Source organism: Dendrobates tinctorius, unplaced genomic scaffold, assembly GCF_039654945.1.
Source record: "Dendrobates tinctorius isolate UK_male_01 unplaced genomic scaffold, ASM3965494v1 ptg000003l, whole genome shotgun sequence".
Lineage (NCBI taxonomy): Eukaryota > Metazoa > Chordata > Amphibia > Anura > Dendrobatidae > Dendrobates > Dendrobates tinctorius.
The window spans coordinates 26,999,438-27,023,926 of NW_027361671.1; the positions used below are offsets into that span (position 1 = coordinate 26,999,438).

At 44.5% G+C, this 24,489-nt stretch overlaps 1 protein-coding gene across 4 annotated transcripts in view; it reads right to left on the minus strand.

Moving 5' to 3' along the window:
* The window catches only part of SKIC3 (SKI3 subunit of superkiller complex), a 262,730-nt gene that overhangs the window by 148,687 nt on the left and 89,554 nt on the right, over positions 1-24,489 (minus strand). For all 4 annotated transcript variants that reach the window (XM_073590811.1, XM_073590899.1, XM_073590727.1 and 1 more), the window contains 4 exons: positions 22,726-22,866; positions 19,683-19,784; positions 19,462-19,601; positions 10,584-10,670 (listed from right to left, as the gene is read on the minus strand). In XM_073590811.1, coding sequence (XP_073446912.1) covers positions 10,584-10,670; positions 19,462-19,601; positions 19,683-19,784; positions 22,726-22,866 — 470 coding nt within the window. The remainder of the gene's footprint in view (positions 1-10,583; positions 10,671-19,461; positions 19,602-19,682; positions 19,785-22,725; positions 22,867-24,489) is intronic.

Genomic DNA, 24,489 nt, shown 5'->3' on the forward strand with positions numbered 1-24,489 from the left:
TTCAGAGTATCGGACCACCACCAAACCGATATTGATTATTCACCCCCTATTATTGTCTGTAAAATTCCACTTCTCTATGGGAGCCTGGAAACAGAATGCAGTCTGAGCCATCAGAATAGTCTCCACCTTGTCCTGCTTGCAGCATTCCTGCATTATTGCAATGCAGAGGCACAGTCAGGAGTTGGTCAGAAGTTACAAAGGTCATTCTGGGTATGAGGATAAAATGACTGACATCAAATACAGAACTGTATGCCTGTAAATGAGAATTAGCAACATCAATATAGTCTCCTCATTAGATATTTTAAAAAAAGAGCTTTTAAATGATGGTCCATCTTTAGAATAGGTCATTAATATGTTATTGGTGGGTCTCCATCCCAGAATAAGGAGAAAGTGCACATCAACACCATGTATATTTCCATTCAAATGTGGCTTCCCTTCCCTGTTTACCTAGATCCCAAATTAAAAGCCCCAGAAAACAACGTTGGGGTATGTTCACACTGCGTCTTCTTTCAGAGCTAAAAAAATGGGTCCTTTTAAGCTAAACAAACGCTTTAGGAACTGATCTTTATCTCTGGATTTGTGTAAATCTGAAGAATTCTTTGAGCTTTCATTGGTTGTTTCCTGAGAATTTTATCAATCTTTTTTCCAAATGGCAATTTACCTGAACTCAGGGGCATAACGACCGCAGTTACGGGCCCATGCAGGTAAGTGGTCCGCCGATGCCAGCAGAAACTTCAAACTGATGTGCGTCCTTGGACACACATCCAGTTGAATTGTATTGCGGAGGCAGACCAATCAGAGGCCAGAAGCTGACGTGATAGGACGTCATGTGCTTCCATCACTTGCACGCTGATTTCAACTGCTGGCTTCAGAAGGGGACGATGCGCAGCATGGAGTGGAGAGGAGTATAATTGTTTATTTTTTTCTAACCATTAAAGAACAGCGGCAGAATGGGGGACTGATACCAGCATGGATGATAAAGGACATATACTAAGATGGAGCCCAGGATAAGGGAAATTTTTTTTTCTGATTTTTTCACTCAAGATGGGGTGCAGAGTGTACATTAATGAGAGAAAAAGTGAACTTTTGAATTTACCAAATGGCTGCAATGAAACAAAGAGTGAAAAATTTAAAGGGGTCTGAATACTTTCCGTACCTACACCTGTCTATATAAAACCTCACAGTGCATGTCAGACCAAATGAGAATCAGGAGGTCAAAGGAACTTGCCAAGGGGCTCAGAGACAGAATTGTGGCAAGGCACAGATCTGGACAAGGTTACAAAAGAATTTCTGCAGTACTCAAGGTTCTTAAGAGCACAGTGGCCTCCATAATCCTTAAATGGAAGAAGTTTGGGACCACCAGAAGTCTTCCTAGACCTGGCCATCTAGCCAAACCTAGCAATCGTGGAGGAAGAGCCTTGGTGAGAGAGGTAAAGAAGAACCCCAAGATCACTGTGGCTGAGCTCCACAGATGCAGTAGGGAGATACGATCCCAACAGTGAAATATGGCGGTGGCAGCATCATGCTATAGGGGTGTATTTTAGCTGCAGGAACAGGACGACTAGTTGCAATTGAAGGAAACATGAATGCGGTCAAGTACAGAGATATCCTGGATGAAAACTTCTTCCAGAGTGCTCTGGACCTCAGACTTGGCCGAAGGTTCACCTTTCAACAAGACAATGACCCCAAGCACAAAGCTAAAATAACAAAGGAGTGGCTTCAGAACAACTCTGTGACCATTCTTGACTGGTCCAGCCAGATCTGATCATCGCCTAAAAAAGAACCTAAACATGTTTGATGTCTATGAACTCGTAATGACCTGTATAATCATAATGGCAGGTCATTTTTAGCATTTAGTGAACATGGTGAAAAAAAAAAACCCAAAAAATAAGTGTGGGATTACGCTTTTTTTTGCAATTTGTCCACACTCGGAATTTTTTCTACCATTTTTGAGTACACGACATGGTAAAACCAATGGTGTCGTTCAAAAATACAACTCGTCCCGCAAAAAACAAGCTCACACATGGCCATTTTGACCAAAAAATAAAAAAGTTATGGCTCTGGGAAGAAGAGGAGCAAAAAACGAAAATGCAGGATCAAAAAAGGAGATTTTTGTGTACTCACCGTAAAATCTCTTTCTCTTAGCCTCTAATTGGGGGACACAGAACCATGGGTGTTATGCTGCTGTCCACTAGGAGGCGACACTATGCATAATCTGAAAAAGATTAACTTTGGCTCCTCCTCTGCAGTATACACCCCTGGACGGCGTCAGCCTTCTCCAGTTTTGTGCCAAAGCATAAGGAGGAACGTAACCAAATAACATAACCATGCCTGTAAGAAGGCTACTATGTACGAGCTCAAAGAACAATATGAGAACTCAACCGTAAACAACGGCCCATAAGGGCAACAGGGTGGGAGCTGTGTCCCCCAATTAGAGGCTAAGAGAAAGAGATTTTACGGTGAGTACACAAAAATCTCCTTTACTCTGTCGCCTCATTGGGGGACACAGAACCATGGGACGTCCCAAAGCAGTCCCTGGGTGGGAAGCAATGGACGAATATTGTGCTAGCAGGTCCCTAAGTTAGGGGCACTGCCGCCTGCAGAACCAGTCTACCCAGGCTCGCATCCGCTGAGGACTGGGTATGAACACTGTAGTGTGTCGTAAACGTGTGTAGGCTAGTCCAAGTGGCCCCTTACACACTTGTTGTGCCGAAGCCTGATGCCGAATGGCCCAGGAGGCCCCTACTGCCCGTGTAGAGTGTGCCGTGATACCGGCCGGAAGAGGGGAACTGTTAAGTCGGTAGGCCTCATGTATGGTGGACTTGATCCACATGGCAAGGGTAGCCTTGGAAGCCGGCAGCCCCTAGCGACTACCTTCCGGAAGAATGAAGAGGGAATCAGACTTCCGGAAAGGTGCAGTCCTGGACACGTAAATCCGCAATGCTCTGACGAGGTCAAGCGTATGCAGAGCCTTCTCCACTCTATGAACCGGAACCGGGCAAAGGGATGGCAGTGAAATCTCCTCATTGAGGTGAAAGTTGGACACAACCTTCGGAAGGAAGGAAGGTACCGTGCGGAGAACCACCTTGTCCTGGTGAAAGGCTAGGAAAGGCCGTCTGCAGGAAAGTGCTGACAATTCCGACACTCTGCGTAACGAGGTGATCGCCACTAGAAAAAACACTTTCTGAGACAGAATGGAGAGTGGAACTCCTCTAAGAGGTTCGAAGGGTGGAGCTTGCAATGCTGTCAGAACCAGATTGAGGTCCCACGTATCCAGCGGACGTTTGTAGGGAGGAACCAATCGGGAAACTCCCTGGATGAAAGTCCTTACTTGCGGTTTAATAGCAATGCGCTTTTGAAAAAGGACTGAAAGCGCCGACACCTGACTCTTAAGCGAACTTAAGGATAGCTTGGCGTCTAGACCCGATTGAAGAAAACCTAGTACCTTCGGGAGGGAATAAGGGAGTGGGACTTGTCCATGAGATTCGCACCAAGAAAAGAAAGCTCTCCAGGTACGGTAATAGAGCTTGGCGGAGGCAGGCTTCCTTGCCCTGATCATAGTTGCAATGACTGCCGGTGAAAAACCTGCCTGAGTTAGAATCCAGGTTTCAAGGGCCATGCCGTCAAATTGAGAGCCCCTGAATTCTGGTGGAAGAACGGACCTTGAGACAGAAGGTCGTGACGGTCGGGTAGACGCCAGGGGGCGTCTGCTGTAAGTTGGACGATGTCGGCGTACCATGTACGTCTGGGCCAGTCTGGCGCGATGAGGATGGTCGGAACTCCCTCTTGCTTGATCTTCCTCACGACCCTGGAGATTAGGGGGAGGGGTGGAAAAATGTACAGGAGTCGGAACTGGGACCAGTCCTGGACCAGGGCATCCGCTCCGAGCGACCGCGGGTCGTGTGTCCTGGCCATGAAATTGGGGACCTTGGTATTGAGATGGGATGCCATTAGGTCCACCTCCGGGGTTCCCCAGCGTTGACAGATCTGGTAAAAAATCTCGGGATGGAGAGACAATTCCCCCAAGTCCATTCCTTGCCTGCTAAGGAAGTCGGCTTCCCAGTTTTCTACACCCGGAATGTGGACCGCAGAAAGTACCGACCTCGTGTCTTCCGCCCAGCGGAGGATATGAGCCACTTCTCTCATCGCCTGGGCGCTGCGGGTCCCACCTTGGTGGTTCACGTATGCCACAGCCGTGGCATTGTCCGACTGTATCCGTATGTGCGAAGCTGCAAGCAAGTGATGAAAGGCTCTCAGTGCCAAGAGGATGGCCCTGATTTCCAGAACATTGATGGGCAATGTCACTTCCCTCGGTGACCACTTGCCCTGTGCCCTGTGATGTAGGTGCACCGCCCCCCAGCCTGTCAGGCTTGCATCGGTAGTCAGGATCTTCCATTGTCCTGAGAGGAAGGGCTTCCCTCGTGTAAGCGAGGTTGGTTTGAGCCACCAATGCAGGGACCTCCTGGTTGATGACGTCAACCTGAACTCCCTGTCGAGGGAGAAGGGGTTCCTGTCCCAAGATCTGAGTATGGCTAGTTGAAGGACCCTGAGGTGAAACTGGGCAAATGGCACTGCCTCTATTGCTGCTGCCATCCGGCCGAGGACTCTCATGGCAAACCGGAGAGATCGAGGAGGACTGCGAAGGAGTGTGCGAACTCCCAGACGGATGGCCAGTGTCTTGTCCTTGGGAAGGAGCACCAGGCCCCTGGAGGTGTCGAATACCATTCCCAGGAATGTTAGAGTCCGAGTTGGGATAGTCGACGATTTCTGTAGGTTGACTAGCCATCCCAGGCGACTCAGAGTGTCTAGTGTGATTGAGACACTGACCTCGCAGTCTTTGAAAGTGGGAGACTTGATGAGGAGGTCGTCCAGGTACGGGACGACTAGAATGCATCTTGAGTGCAGAACGTCCATGGTGGCTGCCATGACTTTGGTGAACGTTCTTGGAGCCGTGGCGAGTCCGAACGGAAGGGCGACAAACTGGTAGTGGTTTTGGTTGACCGCGAACCTGAGAAACCTTTGGTGGGCGGGAGCAATTGGTATGTGAAGATACGCATCCTGTATGTCTATGGAGGCGAGGTATTCTCCCTGCTCCATGGATGCAATGATGGACCGGAGGGACTCCATGCGGAAATGACAGACCCGTACGTAATTGTTGAGCTGTTTTAGGTCCAGTATGGGTCGGACGCTGCCTCCTTTCTTGGGGACTACGAACAAATTTGAGTAGAACCCTCGGAATCTCTCGTTCGCGGGAACCGGCACCACAACTCCTGATTGAAGGAGAGAGGAAACCGCTTGGTGGAAAGCACGAGCCTTGTCTGGTGGTGTTGGAGGAATAGAAAGGAAGAACCGGTTCGGTGGAACGGAAGTGAACTCTATCTTGTATCCGGAAGACACTATTTCCCTGACCCACCTGTCTTCTGTAATAGGCAGCCAGACTTGCTGAAAGAGTAAGAGTCGGCCGCCTACTGGTGGGGTGTCTTCCGGAGTTCGCGAGTCATGATGAAGCGAAGTTCTGAGGTTTTCCTCCCTTGGGTTTCGCTTGGCCTGCTTTCGACTGCCAAGACCTGTCCGGTCGCTGCTGCGTCCGTGGGTTGTCCCTGCGTGGAGAACGGTTACGGTTTTGCACTGGGCGCGAAACGGACCAGCCCGAGGAATTCCGAAAGGATCGGAATCGCGTCTGGTTTCTTCATTTAAACGTGCGTTTCGGTTTTAGTTGAGGGAGAGAGGTACTCTTAACCCCAGTGGCATTGGCTATCATGGTGTCCAACTTTTCGCCGAAAAGTCTTCCAGTAAAATACGGAAGTCGCGTGAGGGACTTCTTTGAGGCCGCATCCGCTTTCCATTCTCGCAGCCAGAGGATGCGTCGGATCGTGATGGCGTTTGATGCTATTCCCGCTACACCTCTTGCGGAATCCAGGGCTGCATGAATCATGTAGTCTGCTACCACTGCTATCAGGACCGCTTGGTCCGAGAGCTCAGGATTTGAAGCTTGAAGACCCTCCTGTAGTTTTTTGGCCCAAGCCAGGATGGCCTTGGCTGCCCAAACTGAAGCAAACGCAGGGCCCAGAGAGGCGCCTGCCGCTTCGAAAATAGAACGAGCCATGCGTTCTACTTGCCGGTCTGCTGCGTCCCTGAGGGTTGAGCTATCTGGCAGAGAGAGAAAAGTCTGCGCTGCTAGCCTAGAAACCGGAGGGTCCACTTCAGGTGGATCTGTCCATTGTTTGGTGTCTTTCTGTGGGAAGGGGTACTTCGCTTCCAAATATTTGCGATTAGCGAATTTTTTCTCAGGCTGCGCAAACTGTTTGGTAAGTATTTTCTCAAACTCATGGTGATTAGGGTAGACCTTAGGTGGTTTCTGAACACTTTCGAAGCAAATCCTATGTTCTGGGACTTCCGGGGCCGACTCTGGAATTTTTAGCACCCGATGAATGGCAGAAATTATGTCCTCAACTAGCGCTGTATTGCTAGGGGGAGAAGGTACCACGGACCTGTCCGTTTCGTTATCTGAGTCGGAGTCACAGATGCCCTCCAAATCCTGTGCCTCACTAAGGTGATCCCTGGAGGGCGACCTGGGGCGGGGGCCTTCTGTGGTGGGGGATCCCTGTGGTAAATTGTACTGTCTGTCTGTGGCAGGGGACTGCCCAGGAGACCTGGAATGACGCTGTCTCTCCCTGGAGGGGGACGACCTTGTGCTATAGTGCGACTCAGGTGATCGAGACCTGTGGGTCCGCTTACGTCTGTGAGAGTCGGAAGCAGCATGTTCCTGAGACAAGCTGTCCGTTTGCTGTGTACCGTCCATAGCCGGCCCCGACTCTGCAGAGCTTGCAGCAATGTGGAGTTAGGTTGTCTATGGACTGTGTCATAGACTGAGACATCTGAGTTGCCCATTCCGGCGTGGCCTGCGTCAGTAGGGACTCCCTGGGGTTCTGACCCAGAGTTCTGGATGCAGTCCCGGCAGTGCGGATACGTGCTGCCACTAGGGAGCGTGGCTTTGCAGGCTGTGCAGAATGCATAGAAACATTCCTGCTTGGTTCTCTTCCTTGAGCCCGGCATAGTGCACAGAGGCTGGCTATTAGGGATCGAACAGGGGTGGCTACGCAGAGGGAACCCACAGAGAGCCTTATAGGAAGTATGGATTCACAGCTGAGTATGAGAACCCAGCTGTGAGCTTACCCCACCGGTGTGCCCCTAGGTCCAGCGCCGACAGATCCCAGTTCTGTGCCCCCCGGAGACCGCTGTGATGCTCCTCTCCTGGATCTCATCCAGAAAAAAAAAAAGGACACCGGGACTCTGAGGAGAGGGAGGAGGGGGCGGAGAGCTGAAAAGGGCGCGCTGGGCTGTGTAAAAACGCGCCCTTTCTGCCTCAATCCGCCCCTTCTATGACACTCCAGCGTGTCATTTTGGTAATCCAAGGGGCGGGCCGGGAGGCGGGGAAAAGGCGGCGGCTTCGGCTAGGCCGAAGCCGCGGTCTAAATTAGAGGCCTGATGCCCAGGAGGGCTCCAGAGCGGCGCGGTAGTCCGGGGGGGGTGCGGATTTGTACCAGACCCCCCCAGAATGGTCGACTGGATAGCGGTGGGGGTAGCAGGGGTAGCGGTTCCTGTATGGGGGGCCCCTGAAGCGCTATGGAGCCGCTGCTGCTGCAGAGACAGGGACGCAGAAAAGCCCTGTCTCTGCTGTGCCATCCAGTCCGCACCCTCCCCCGGCCCCAACAGGATCCCTCAGCCGGCCTGGAGTCCCTGGAAGCTGCGGAATGCTGCCTGTTCTCCGACCCTACCTGAGGCGTCTCAACCTAATGCCCCCTGCGGGGAATTAGGGAGGGTGCGTCTGTCACCGTCAGGGGGTCTTCATCCTCGCCTCAACCTCAACCCAGACCCCAAAGGGGTTGGGGAAGGAGGGGGGTCTCGACCTCGAACCAGGACCCGAGGGACTGGGGAGGGAGCGACATGGGGAATAGCCACCTCGACCTCAACCGGGTACCCCTAATGGGGGACCGAGGAGGGAGCCATGCCGGGAGTCTCGCTGGAGACCCACTTTTCTTCATCTGTATTTCCGGACGAAAAAAGGAAAAAAACGGAAGAAAAAAGGTGTGCCTCCTTGCGACACTAAGCAAAAACTGGAGAAGGCTGACGCCGTCCAGGGATGTATACTGCAGAGGAGGAGCCAAAGTTAATCTTTTTCAGATTATGCATAGTGTCGCCTCCTAGTGGACAGCAGCATAACACCCATGGTTCTGTGTCCCCCAATGAGGCGACAGAGTAATACCTCTGGTCGTTAAGGGGTTAATGAAAGTGAATATTCACTGTTTTTCAGGTCCATAATCGCCCCGCGGGGGGGGGGGCGGCATGATGTACACAAGGATAGGGATGCTGGTCATGTATAGGTTGGGGGGGGCCATGTATACCACGGTAAGGGGAGCTAACTATACCAGGATGGGAGGGTTATGTATGACAGGATGGGGGGGTTCATGGTTAGCAGGATGGGGGACCATGTATGCCAGGATGTGGGCCATGTATACCATGATGGGGGACCATATATACCAGAATGGGGATGGGGGACCATGTATGTTAGGATAAGGGGCACATATACCAGGATGGGGACATATATACAGTGGGGCAAAAAAGTATTTAGTCAGTCAGCAATAGTGCAAGTTCCACCACTTAAAAAGATGAGAGGCGTCTGTAATTTACATCATAGGTAGACCACAACTATGGGAGACAAACTGAGAAAAAAAAATCCAGAAAATCACATTGTCTGTTTTTTTTTCATTTTATTTGCAAATTATGGTGGAAAATAAGTATTTGGTCAGAAACAAAATTTCATCTCAATACTTTGTGATATATCCTTTGTTGGCAATGACAGAGGTCAAACGTTTTCTGTAAGTCTTCACAAGGTTGCCACACACTGTTGTTGGTATGTTGGCCCATTCCTCCATGCAGATCTCCTCTAGAGCAGTGATGTTTTTGGCTTTTCGCTTGGCAACACGGACTTTCAACTCCCTCCAAAGGTTTTCTATAGGGTTGAGATCTGGAGACTGGCTAGGCCACTCCAGGACCTTGAAATGCTTCTTACGAAGCCACTCCTTCGTTGCCCTGGCGGTGTGCTTTGGATCATTGTCATGTTGAAAGACCCAGCCACGTTTCATCTTCAATGCCCTTGCTGATGGAAGGAGGTTTGCACTCAAAATCTCACGATACATGGCCCCATTCATTCTTTCATGTACCCGGATCAGTCATCCTGGCCCCTTTGCAGAGAAACAGCCCCAAAGCATGATGTTTCCACCACCATGCTTTACAGTAGGTATGGTGTTTGATGGATGCAACTCAGTATTCTTTTTCCTCCAAACACGACAAGTTGTGTTTCTACCAAACAGTTCCAGTTTGGTTTCATCAGACCATAGGACATTCTCCCAAAACTCCTCTGGATCATCCAAATGCTCTCTAGCAAACTTCAGACGGGCCCGGACATGTACAGGCTTAAGCAGTGGGACACGTCTGGCACTGCAGGATCTGAGTCCATGGTGGCGTAGTGTGTTACTTATGGTAGGCCTTGTTACATTGGTCCCAGCTCTCTGCAGTTCATTCACTAGGTCCCCCCGCGTGGTTCTGGGATTTTTGCTCACCGTTCTTGTGATCATTCTGACCCCACGGGGTGGGATTTTGCGTGGAGCACCAGATCGAGGGAGATTATCAATGGTCTTGTATGTCTTCCATTTTCTAATTATTGCTCCCACAGTTGATTTCTTCACTCCAAGCTGGTTGGCTATTGCAGATTCAGTCTTCCCAGCCTGGTGCAGGGCTACAATTTTGTTTCTGGTGTCCTTTGACAGCTCTTTGGTCTTCACCATAGTGGAGTTTGGAGTCAGACTGTTTGAGGGTGTGCACAGGTGTCTTTTTATACTGATAACAAGTTTAAACAGGTGCCATTACTACAGGTAATGAGTGGAGGAAAGAGGAGACTCTTAAAGAAGAAGTTACAGGTCTGTGAGAGCCAGAAATCTTGATTGCTTGTTTCTGACCAAATACTTATTTTTCACCATAATATGCAAATAAAATGAAAAAAAAACAGACAATGTGATTTTCTGGATTTCTTTTTCTCAGTTTGTCTCCCATAGTTGAGGTCTACCTATGATGTAAATTACAGACGCCTCTCATCTTTTTAAGTGGTGGAACTTGCACTATTGCTGACTGACTAAATACTTTTTTGCCCCACTGTATACCAGGATGGGGGATATTACCCCTTTAGTCGTGTCAGCATTATCTCACCCCTCCCCCTCCCCATAACAGAGCATCATGACCACATTTTTTGCTTCAATTTTTTTTTCTATTTTCCTCCTCTAAAACCTAGGTGCGTCTTATGGTTTGGTGCAACTTATGGTCCGAAAAATACAGTAAATATTGCTGCAGCCATAGAAAGGACTGTGCAGGAATAATAACTATTAAAACTAATGCGAGAAGCACGTGTCTTTGCCACCAGTTATACCGGTAGGAGTTGCCGCCTCTGATGTTATTAGCAGTAAAAGTTTAATTACTCTTTGAATATTTTCAGTGCACATATAGAATTAGTTTGGATGTAAACATACCTTTGATGCTTCTTCTATAGATCCCTTCTTTAAATATACCTGGCCTTTCAGGGAAGTAAGAACCGGATCATCATCTATATTGGAAATCTATAAAAAGATTACTCAGTTATTACCTAGAAACAAACTGAACCTCCTACAGTATTTATAGGGTTTGTCTACTGCTTTTATAGTGATCACCAATCATTAGCTAATCAATGGGTGTGCTGGGTGATTGACTCCTTGCTGATCTTATATTGATGACCAACCAACGGATATAAGTAGTGGACAACCTGGCATTTATCACCTCCCCACCAAAAAATGCCATGCATAAATATGACAGACTTTGGGGATTGTGGCTGGATACCCCAGGACTCCTAGTCTCCATTCTGCTACAAGTGAAGGATCAACATCTGATTAACCTGCAATTGTCCTCATAATAATGGACATAGACCAAACCTGATAGAATTGGTTTGACCATTTGACATAATCACAGATTTCCGGTCACACGCTGTTTATGCTGACTGATGCTAATGCATATGTTCTGATTGCATTTACAGGCATTGGTAACGAGCATCCTATCTGGATGTATGAAGATGTGCCTGATTTGTCTGCGGTTATGGTTTATAATCCAAAACAAGGGTGGAAGAGAGAGAGTCTAAGCTGCCAGACTTATTCTTCATGGACTGATTATTCATATATAAAAAAAAAAAAAAAGCATCATGCAGTAGTCCCATCCGGTATCACATGAGACTCGCCCATGCAAGTCTATGAGTGCACAAAAAAATGATGGCATCCCACATAGATCAGCCATGTAGCATCCGATTTTTAAGGACACACTGCCACCATTATGATAGGAAACTATATGTGATCATTTAGTTTTTAAAATGAAGAAACAGGCCAATATATCATTCATGCCCACACCGGATTTTAAAATGAAAGCACCGATAGACAAACCATACATGATAAAAACAATTAAAACCACAAGTGACATTAACACCCCCTGGCGAAGCTGTGTTATAGCGATACGCGTGGGGTGTTCGTCCACACCTGATACCACCGGCATCTACCTACCATGATGTCTCTCTTTGCCCTCTGTATGCACATGTGAATTGGTGTCAGACTCTATCCTGACAGCACATTCTTTTGCGCTTCACAGACCCTGTGGTTTTGCAGATTGCTTATTTCATTTGCTCTTGCTGCATACAAACCATGAATCCATTTCTTCAAGCTCTTTTTGAGCTACCTACTATGGTCTAGAAACCATATTTGACCGTATAGATTTCACACACCAATTCTAACAGCACATACAGTGTCCAATCCTACGAGTATCATATTCCTTGTAGTTTCCATGGGGACGTCCATCGGTATATATCATGGCTTTCTTTATAGTAATAGTTACATTGATTACCATAGTTTGAGTGTTTTTCATATCTGATTTCTATATTGTGTTTTTCAATGCTCAACATTTATTGGCATATTGCATGGTCATGGATAGTGTGGGAGATTATATATGCTCATTCTTACATTATTTATTTACATATACAGCTTTCAAAGGGGTTTTCCCCAAGAACAAAAAAAGTTCATTTTAATCAATACATTGAAAAAAAGTTCAAAACCTGCATAACTGTCAAAATGTAGCCAGGAACCAATTTAAACAACCTTAATAGTTCCCCCACCAATAATGAGGACCAGTCAAGTAATAGTGGAGTACTCCCAGTATCATGCAATAAAAGAAGAAAATAGAGTAGCCATCAACCACAATACAAAGTAGTGAAAAAGATAAAAGACAAATCTTTATTACAGTATTTAAAAAATATATATGGGCATTTGAATACAGATAGGTACTTCCCCTTGAGAAAGCTGAGGCGAAACGCGCGTCGGGGTTGAGCGCGGCATCTCCCCTGCATTACAACCCCATTATGGGTAAGTGACATGAGCAGGATTTATACCGGGTATGATCCCGGAGTAGATTGATTTATATATATCCTTTTGGATCCGCAATTTGTTTACATAGCTCTTGATATTATTTAATCTATAGCACCTCTGTGTCTTGAATGATATGGGGACATAGTCTTGGGATAGTTGCATAATATATATGGGTGCCTGGATTATATTTATTTCTATTTAATGCATGCGGTCCTTTGGCTTTGTGTCACCTTATCTGCAAGGGTGTTTTTCTCGCGCTATTCTTGGGATTATTCCTTCTATATTCACCTCATGTTATGTAATTATAAATGTTTGATGTATTTTTTTTAAATACTGTAATAAAGATTTGTCTTTTATCTTTTTCACTACTTTGTATTGTGGTTGATGGCTACTCTATTTTCTTCTTTTATTTAATCAATACATCTTAAAATAATAACTTCCACAATTGGATGTGTTTAAATAAAATGTTCCTGTGCTGAGATAATCTTCTAATGTGCCCCTGTATGTACTGTGTAATGGCTGTGTCTGACCGTGCAGGGACATGGTCTGATCATACCACAGCTCCTGGGCAGAAGAGGAAGCAAAAGAGGATACAGACAGGCCAGCACGGGATCACAGCTGATTCTTTTTGTGAAAGAAAACATTTCCCTGCCTGTTTTTAAACAATGTTTTAATTCACAGAAAGAATCATCTGTGATCCCCTGTTGCCCTGTCTGTATATTCCTTTGCTTCTTCCCCTTCCCAAAAGATGTAGTATGATCAGACCATGTCCCTGTACGTCAGATACGGCCATTACACAGCAGCGGCACATTTATAAGATTATCTCAGCACAGCAACATTTTATTTAAACACATCCAATTGTGGAAGTCAGGGCTGTGGAGTCGGTAAGCCAAACCTGCAACTCCGACTCCTCAATTTCCCTTACACCGACTCCAACTCCCACATATATTGCTTATATTTAAGTTGAAAATGTATTGTAGTACAATGTGAACATCAGACATTTAATCATTTGTATGATACAATAGTCAAGATATTTAGATAGAACATAATATCTATTTATTGGAATACAACTTTAGAACACAAAAAACTAATAAATTGTAAATATGTAATACACTATGCAATATCGATTACATATATATACACTCACTGGCCACTTTATTAGGTACACCTGTCCAACTGTGTGTTAAGACTTAATTTCTAATCAGCCAATCACATGGCGGCAACTCAGTGCATTTAGGCATGTAGACATGGTCAAGACAATCTCCTGCAGTTCAAACCGAGCATCAGTATGGGGAAGAAAGGTGATTTGAGTGCCTTTGAACGTGGCATGATTGTTGGTGCCAGAAGGGCTGGTCTGAGAATTTCAGAAACTGCTGATCTACTGGGATTTTCACGCACAACCATCTCTAGGGTTTACAGAGAATGGTCCGAAAAAGAAAAAAAATCCAGTGAGCGGCAGTTCTGTGGCCGGAAATGCCATGTTGATGCCAGAGGTCAGAGGAGAATGGGCAGACTGGTTCGAGCTGATAGAAAGGCAACAGTGACTCAAATTGCCACCCGTTACAACCAAGGTAGGCAGAAGAGCATCTCTGAACGCACAGTGCGTCGAACTTTGAGGCAGATGGGCTACAGCAGCAGAAGACCACACTGGGTACCACTCCTCTCAGCTAAGAACAGGAAACTGAGGCTACAATTTGCACAAGCTCATCGAAATTGGACAGTAGAAGATTGGAAAAACGTTGCCTGGTCTGATGAGTCTCAATTTCTGCTGCGCCATTCGGATGGTAGGGTCAGAATTTGGCGTAAACAACATGAAAGCATGGATCCATCCTGCCTTGTATCAACGGTTCAGGCTGGTGGTGGTGGTGTCATGGTGTGGGGAATTTTTTCTGGGCACTCTTTGGGCCCCTTGGTACCAATTGAGCATCGTTGCAACGCCACAGCCTACCTGAGTATTGTTGCTGACCATGTCCATCCCTTTATGACCACAATGTACCCAACATCTGATGGCTACTTTCAGCAGGATAATGCGCCATGTCATAAAGCTCGAATCATCTCAGATTGGTTTCTTGAACATGACAATGAGTTTACTGTACTCAAATGGCCTCCTCAGTCACCAGATCTCAATCCAATAGAGCATCTTTGGGATGTGGTGGAACGGGAGATTCGCATCAGGGATGTGCAGCCGACAAATCTGCGCCAACTGTGTGATGCCATCATGTCAATATGGTCCAAAATCTCTGAGGAATGCTTCCAGCACCTTGTTGAATCTCTGCCACGAAGAATTGAGGCAGTTCTGAAGGCAAAAGGGGGTCCAACCCCTTACTAGCATGGTGTACCTAATAAAGTGGCCAGTGAGTGTATATAATTGTGTGTATATATATGTACAATATATATATATAACACTATTAAATAAACTATGTAAGTGACAAAAACAGTTTTCAACAAAAACCTACTAAATAACATTTGTGCAGTCTATGAGTTGAATAGAATTGCCTCCATCATATCCTCCTTCATAGATGACCTAAAATCTGACCTAATAATTTTAAGGCCAGAGAACAACCTCTCTACACTAACTTGGGTTGGAGGCAAAGCCGTAACCACATGGGCAACATCTCTAACAATTTCCGGGTATAAATTAATTGCCTCATGCACAGTCAGTTTTGATGAACGGTTGAATTTTTCTATTTCTTTGAGAGCAAGTGAAACAGTTTGCTGAAATATGGTCAATCTGCTTGCTATAGGAGACAGAGTGAAATCTTTTTCCTTGAGGCAACGCTTTGCCTGCTCCATGTCATCCAAATACTTGTCAAAGTCAAACTCCTCATCTGATGAAGTTGAAGATATGGCAGCGTAGCACTGTCAGGACCCAAGTCCTCTTGCACCTGGCAGTCCTCCTGTAGCCCACTCATCCTAACTGCTACCTCAGTCAGAGCTTCTTTTCCTTTAGTAAGCTGTTGGTCATCAAGCAGTATACGATGACTCGGGTCCACATAAACAGCTGCCAGAAAACATTTATTTTCCAATAGCTGCGTCTCTCTCCGTTTCATTGAAGCAGAAATGCCATCTGCGATTAAACCTCCTCTTTGGGACAGGCAAAATAGCAAGTTCTTCCACTCCCTTATGAAAATGCCAAGAGTTAAATCCTCAGCTTGTAATTTTTTAGTCACGGTAAATGGGTGATTAAGCAATTCCTTCAATTCAGCCACCTGTGTTCATTGACCTTCATTTAGGGTTACCTGAGGGTTCGCCATATCTATAAGAAATGGTTTTAGTTCAAGCAATCGCTCAATCATTAAATAAGTGCTGCCCCACTGAGTGGCTTGATCGACAATTGCCCCTTTCCCAGCACGTCTCTTCAAGATGGAATCAATTTTAGGGGTTCTGGTGGCAATAACCAATTTCCTCACTTTTTCAATCAGATTTCCAGAATGTCCGTCTTGCAGACTATCACTTATTGCCAGCTGCAGCGTGTGCACAACACAGCGCATGTGATGATTATGAAAGTGTTTTGAAGCAGCTTCAACAAGATCATCTATTTCTAAAGTAGAATTTTGCTGTTCTTCTGTTGTAATATCTTTTTGTTCCTCGGTTACATGAACAGCACTGTGGCCTTCCATCTCAAACATACTGAATCCTAAATTTTCTTCTAGCTGTTGTTCATTACTCTTATTCATCAGTTTAATTGTACTTATCATGTTTGAAGCATTGTCCGTTACAACAGCAAGAACCTGTTCTTTTTTGAGTTCGGAAACTTGCAGAACTTTTTCCACTAAGGCCTGGAGAAACTGGCTGCTGTGATGAGCTTTAGTATCTTTTACTGCCAGTGTCTTGGTAACAATTTCTTTGTTGCCATAAACATATCTAACATTGATGGCAAAATAGTTCACTCTGTGATGTGTGCAGGCATCCATTTTAAGAAACATGAAGCGTCTTTTGAGTCTTTTTAAGATCTTCCTTTTACAGAGAGCACATAAAAATCACCTACAATATTAGCATTAGTTACCTTCCTGTGACAGTGATGAGCAGTTAGTACTTTCACTTTCTCACTTTCTCCAGCTCGGGGCCCAGGAATCGGATCCTCTGCAGGGCAGACACCCCTCCCCCTCCTCTCTCTGGTGAAGACAGCAGAAGACAGGACAGAGGAGGGGAGATTGCCCCCTGCAGTCTGGAGCCGATGCAGGACGGGAACACTGCAGAATACAAGTGAGTTTTGAGAGGTGCGTGCCCCTGCTTCTAGGGGGGGCAGCTGCTCCCCCTGCCCCTCGCTGGCTACAGCCATGATTCACACACAGCGTTTTCGCGGATCCATTTTTTGCAGTAAAATGCAGTGACTCTGGGCATCCCAGCAAAGTCAATGGGTTTCAAGATATGACATTCAGACACATTGTTTTGTAAGGATCCGTTTTTGGGCTGAATGAGCATGTCAGTTTGTGCGGCGTTTTTCTAATCTGCTTTTGCTATTGAAAACATTATCTATGAGCTCAAAAACCTTCCAGGTGATGCGGTTTTTTAAAAAGCTGATCAGCTTTTGCAGCTGAAAAACGTATCCTCAAAAAACGCAGCAAAAATTTCTGCAGTTCCTAGGTAAGCCGTTAGGACAAGAACCCCCGATTAGTGCCATCTTCGAGTTTTTACAATCAGGATTACAGCTGGGGTAGCTCTATAACTGCAAGTTTGCAGCAAATAGATGGGTAGCCAGATTTATCAAAACCTGCCATAGGGCTAGGCCTATCCCAATACCTAGAATAGCCCCGTGGGATTTAAACCTGGTACTAGAGGCCCTTACAAAAGAACCATACGAGCCTTTACATCAGCTACCCACAAAATATCTGACCCTAAAGACGATCATTTTAGTGGCCCTTACATCGGCCCGTAGAGTAAGCGACTTGCAGGCTCTCTCGGTAAATCCACCCTATACAGTACACAAGTTTTTCAGGACAGGGTGATATTAAGAATAGACTCCACTTATCTGCCTAAGGTAGCATCAGATTTCCATCGAGGTCAGGAGATTATCCTCCCATCCTTCTGCGATAATCCAAAGAATTCAGGGGAGGAAAAATTCCATAGTTTGGACGTTAAGAGAGCCCTGTTAGAATACATATCTGTCACTAGCCAATGGAGGAGGTCCCAGTCCCTGTTCGTAGCCTTTCAGGGTGCCAGGAAGGGCTATGGGGTTTCAAAAGGGACTATTGCCAGATGGATCAGGGAGGCCATTAGTTTAGCCTACTCAGCTAGTGGTGTTCCGATTCCTGACGGCATCAAGGCTCATCCCACCAGATCCGTGGCAACCTCCTGGGCTGAAAAGGCAGAGGTATCGATTGAACAAATTTGTAAGGCCGCTACCTGGGCCTCATCTTCAACCTTCTTTAAGCACTATAGATTAAATCTATCCTCCTCTGCTGACTTATCCTTTGGTAGAAGGGTGCTGCAAGCGGTGGTCCCTCCCTAAAGTGTTTCAAAGTCTCCAAAAATCTCTCAGGTGTGCTGTCATGGGTGAAGGGAAAACCACCATGGTTACTTACCGGTAGCCGGTTTTTCCGGAACCCATGACAACACCCGTATATCCCCCCCCCTTTTCACCGTATGGGTGTGCACGATTAGTAGGGTGCGTTTGTGTGATGTGGTGTTGGATTAACATGTAACTAACCGGGAAGTCCTTTCAATGCTCTGTAACCAACTGAAGCGGGGGAGAGGTGCCGCCCCTTATATCTCAGTAGGTTCCTGTCCTGGTGGGGCAGATCCCTCTCTCAGGTGTGCCGTCATGAGATCCGGAAAAAACGGCTACCGGTAAGTAACCATGGTGGCTTCCCCTGCGAGGTAAAAATTTTGCTTTCTACAAAGTTGTGCTCTCATGTTTATAAATTGCTTAAATAAAGCTTTTTGAAACTAAAAATGAAAGCACGTCTTTATTAACATCAGTAAACAGACAAACCATACAAGATAAAAAACATTTAAAGGGTTTTCCCACAAACAAAAGTTAATTTTAACCAATAGAACCTGGAATAATAATAACTTCCACCAGGGCTGTGGAGTCGGAGTCTGAGTCGTGGAGTCGGTGCTCATTTTGGTGGAGTCGGTATAAAATGGACCGACTCCGACTCCTAAAATATATAATAAATAAGGACAGTAGTTCAATGCAGAATGTGCTGAATATTTTTTCATAGGAATTTGGGAAAGTTATGAAATGTCCTAAAAATGGCTGTTCTATTCCTGATCTAAGGCTACAATCACACACAGCGTTTTTGCTTATGTGTTGGCTTTTTTCTTTGTTTGCATTGTTGTTTCCATACATGATGTAGCACCCTCATGCTCATATGCGATTATTAGTTGGGTACATGCTTCGGTGGGTGCACACTGTTTGCTATATACAATACTTTTTAAAATGCTGAGGGATAAAAATGGGTGCCACCCAATGTAAAAAAAAAACGAACACAAGGATGGTACATAGCGACCTTACAGATGAAAATCATCTAAGTTTTCAGGGTAAAAATTGGAGATCGCATACAGGATTAATGTGATATTTCCATCCTTGGAGACTTTAATCTTTTCTTATATAAAAATGGCAAATCTTGTAAAGCGCGTGTCCAGTTTCATAAAAAAAAAAAAAAACAATTTATGCTTAAAAAAAAAATATAAAACACCCCACAAATAAAAAGAAATAGTACTTACCGATTCGAACCCTTGCCACCCCAAAGCCTCTCTGCTGCTCTTTGTTGACTGAGCTGCAGCAGTGACATAGAGTCTACAACTACGTAACCGCTGTAGTCAATCGGTAGGCTCATTTTACTCTCTTTATCGTCATTGACTTTGAATAGAACATTATTGTTTATATCCAGGACACATGTCCTGCTCACATGCACTTCACATAGGGCTGGACATGCCAGAAGAGGTTGTGAACAAGAACATTTCCATTCAATGTCAGCATCAGAGGTGACTTCATGCATGAGACACGTAGAACTTTTTTATATACCTGCTCCAAGATTTTCAGTATCTCGTCAGAGTGATCTGCATCTGTGCATTGCAGCAAAGCCTGTGCTTTCAACCTAAGAGCATGATCCTTCTGTTGAGTGTCCTCATGAGATAAATTATCCTGGGACAGAAGTTTAATGGCTGGAAGAAGGATTAGAATAAATTAGTGATTAATATAAAGAAAGAATATGTGTGATGTAGACACTAGTAAATGCTCCCCACCTTGCTCACAGGAGAAAGCAGCCTTTTCATGTTTGTGTATCTTCAGTTGAGCTTGTGCAAGAATGTACCATGCTCTGGGACAGCAGCGCACTGCATGGACTCCTGGAGAAGCACAATGCATGGTCATCATTATATATATACACGACTATCACTTGTCCAGTACAAGCTTTCATATTTATTGTGCATGCTCATTTCATGCATACACTGCTTTCCGCTGGGACCAATTTTATTTTTTACTTTTTAATTTTTTTTTTCCTGCCTTTCAAGAGCCATAATTTTTCCATGAACACAGGGCCTGGTTTTGTTATGTATGAATGCACAGTGAGACTACCTTTACTTACACCTAAAACGATGTGTCATCTGGTACAGCTAAGGACTGCGGCAAAGACTCCATTGTTTTTCTGGGTTTTTCCTGTTTTCGACTGGCACCGCTATTTACTAGCTATAGCGGGTGAAATAAGAATTGAACACATTATCAATTGTCTAAGAAAACATTTCTAAAGGTGTTGTTAACATGATATTCTCACCATATGTCGATGACAACCCATTCAATCCACACAGGCAACGAAATCAAACTATAGATGTCCATAAATTAAATTATGTGTAATAATGAGAAATGACACAGGGGAAAGTATTGAACACGCTTACTGAAATTTATTTCATACGCTGTAGAAAAGCATTTGCTGGTGATGACAGCTTCAAGAAGCGTGCTGTATGGAGAAACTAGTCCCATGCATTGCTCAGGTGTGATTTTGGCCCATTCTAATTGAACATGCTTTTTGCTCAGCAATGGAGTCATGCGTGCTGAGCGAGCATTCAGGTCATGGAGGTTGAGTGCATTACTTATAGTTTTATTTGAAACAATTGTACCTGCTGATTCCAGGTCTTAATGTAGCTATCCATAAGTGGTCCTTGGCTCTCCGACAACTCTTGTGATAATTCTTTTCACTCATCTGTCTGAGATCTTGCGGAAAACACCTAGTTGTGGATGGGTTATGGTGAAATGTTGATCTTTCCACTTTCAGATTATCATCACAACAGTGCTCACTGGAACATTCAGTAGTTTAGAAATTCTTCTGTAACCAACCCTATCAGTATTGTTTGCAACAATAAAGCTGCAAACGTCTTGAGACCGTTAATTGTTTTATTCATCATGAGATGTTTCTTAAGTGGCACTTTGGCAATGAGATACTGTTTTATAGGCCATCAGTTGCACGAGCTGATAACACTTTTCATTAAGTGGCAGGATTGCTGTCTAACTACTGATAGGTTTTAGCTGGTGTCATGACTTTCCATGGCTTTTGCACCTCTCTTTCTTCATGTGTTCAAAACTTTTCCCAGGTAATTTCTCATTATTACACATATTTTAATTTATGGACATGGTTTGATTTCTTTGCCTGTGTGGATTGGATGGGTTGTTACCGACGTTTTCAATACTTATTTCATCCACTGTATCTATTACTGTTGGACAACGAGATCTAAAACAAATTACCAAATTACTTTTTTAGCAATACTGTACTATTTTAGAACATAAAGGGATTTTTCAGTGAAAACAATTTATCTCCTATCCACAAGATAGGTGATATCTTATATGTCAGTGTAGGTCTGACCCACACTGATCTGCCTAATAGAGAATTATTATCCCCGATAGAATAGAGCAACAGTACATAATACCACTCTATTAATTTCCTAAGGGGCTGCCGAGCACTGCACTTAATAATAATAATCTTTATTTTTATATAGCGCTAACATATTCCACAGCGCTTTACAATTTGCACACATTTTATCACCACTGTCCCTGATGGGGCTCACAATCTAAATTCCCTATCAGTATGTCTTTGGAATGTGGGAGGAAACTGGAGGAAACCCATGCAAACACGGGGAGAACATACAAACTCCTTGCAGATGTTGTCCTTGGTGGGATTCGAAGCACTGAGCCACCGTGCTGCCATAGCTTTTTCAGTTGCCCCATAGAGCATGAAAGGAGAGATGGTGGTCGGGTGTCTGACCTATTAAAGGGAATCTGTCACCCCTTTTTTGAGATATCACATATTGATATCATTCAATTCTGTGTCATATAAGGATTCTCTTAGTACTTTTGCTTCCCCCTGACCCCACACCTTTCATGCATATGTAAACTGCCACGGTCCGGTCCGCTGGGCGGGGCTTATTCACCTGCTCCCCGCTCCCTGTCTTGTTCTACACATTTCTTCTTGTGTAGAGCAAGACAGGGAGGGGGGGGGGAAGGTGAATAAGCCCCGCCCAGCGGACCGGACAGCAGCAGTTTACATACATCTGAACAGATATAAAAAAAAGGTATTTATGCATGAAAGGTGTGGGGTCAGGGGGAAGCAAAAGTACTAAGAGAATCCTTATATGACACACAATTGAATGATATCATTATATGATATCTCAAAAAAGGGGTGACAGATTCCCTTTAAGCCATTTTCTTATGTGGATCAAAATAGCCCATTGAGAACAAAAATCCTCTCATCTGGCTTATCAGTGCATGTACCAGTGATAGCAAATTATCAATGGCTAACCCCTTCAAGGTCTTACATCATCGCATTCCAAAAGACATTTATTTGTTTTGTTTTTTTACAGTAGTTATGTAAGGTCTGTCCTTTACATTTATATAATTTAGTGGTATCATAAAACAGTACAAGTAATTTGAAAATGTTCCTTTCCTACTCTATGAATGGGAATAAAAAAAAAAAATTGCAATTGTTTGTGTTTTCTTCTTATCCACTGCATACCATGGAATATAAATAACAGGTAAGTTTTATTCTACATTTTAAACACACATAGCTTAACAAAACATTTTTACTTTTTTTTTACATTTTTGCACAATAAAAACATTTTTATTGACCAAAAGAAATGTTTGTGTTGCCGCATTCCGAGTCAAAACTTTCCTATTCTTCCGTCATCATACCATATGGCTTTTTGTTTATTTTTACGATGTCTTGTAGCTTTATTGGTAGAGATAAGTTATAAAATTCACTGTACATTATACGACACACTTAAAAGGGAAAGGCTACACTACCTCGGGAAAGGTTTTCAGCGGCCATGTCGTACTTTTTATCATGTAAAGCTTTAACTCCTATTCCAATGAGACCAGGACCATTGCATGGCTCCATTTCAACTAGCTTATTGTAACACGTGACTGCTTCTTCACTGACATCCCCTGCAACACAGCAACACAAGCGTTAGTTATTAATAATGGTATTTCATTTATTGAGGTCAATGTACAAAAGGTGTTTGGGTGAGCAAAGTCGTTTGCAACTTTTTTTCCAGGTGGGATTGCTGCGGGTCCACTCTGAAACCCGCCTGAAAAAATGCTAAGTCAGAAGAATGGCTATGTATAAACGACTTGCTGTTCATTTATTCAGGCTTTTGGGAGTCGAAAATCACTTCAGGTTTCCAAAGATGACAAGACGTTAAAAGAAGTAAGGTGACCATTCTTCAGGGGTCTTTCACTCTGAAGACGCTCTATATTTTATCGTAGAAGTCAAAGAGAAAGCTGAAAACATCTGGGCATCTTTTTGAGAGTCTTGTCAGCGATCTTTGCTTGATCAACTGCAATTTGTTGAATGGAGTCTGAAAATAACTTTGTGCCAACATACCCATAAAGAGATCCTAAATTCACCTGAACTCTGTTTCAGGCCTCTTTTAGACGTCCGAGTTCTGTCCATGTTTTTCATAGATACAACATGTATCCAATATAGTTTATGGGGCTGTTCACAAGTCCGTGTTTTTTTTCATCATTAAGGATAGAAAAAAAAAAAAGCGCCAATACAAGTTTATGGGTCCATAAAAAACACATATAGTACACGGAGGGCATCCATGTGCCATCCATGTGCTGTCTGTGTTTTTAACATTTCAAAGTATAGGAGATTTGTAATTTATTTATCCAACTGTGAAAAACACTGATGACACACTGACCAATCACTGACCAAAGATTGATGACACACTGACCAAACATTAATTACACACTGACCAAACACTGATGACACACTGACCAAACATTGATGACACACTGACCAAACACTGATGACACACTGACCAAATACTGATGACACACTGATCAATCACTGACCAAAGATTGATGACACACTGACCAAACACTGATGACACACTGACCAAACATTGATGACACACTGACCAAACACTGACGACACACTGACCAAATACTCATGACAAACTGACCAAACACTGATGACAAACTGACCAAACATTGATGACACACTGACCAAACACTGATGACAAACTGACCAAATACTGATGACACACTGATGACACACTGACCAAACACTGATGACAAGCTGACCAAATACTGATGACACACTGACCAAACACTGATGACACACTAACCAAACACTGATGACACACTGACCAAACATTGATGACACACTGACCAAACATTGATGACACACTGACCAAACATTGATGACACACTGACCAAACATTGATGACACACTGACCAAACATTGATGACACACTGACCAAATACTGATGACAAACTGACCAAACATTGATGACAAACTGAACAAATACTGATGACACACTGATGACACACTGACCAAACACTGATGACAAGCTGACCAAATACTGATGACACACTGACCAAACACTGATGACACACTAACCAAACACTGATGACACACTGACCAAACACTGATGACAAACTGACCAAACATTGATGACACACTGACCAAACACTGATGACAAACTGACTAAATACTGATGACACACTAACCAAACATTGATGACACACTGACCAAACATTGATGACACACTGACCAAACAC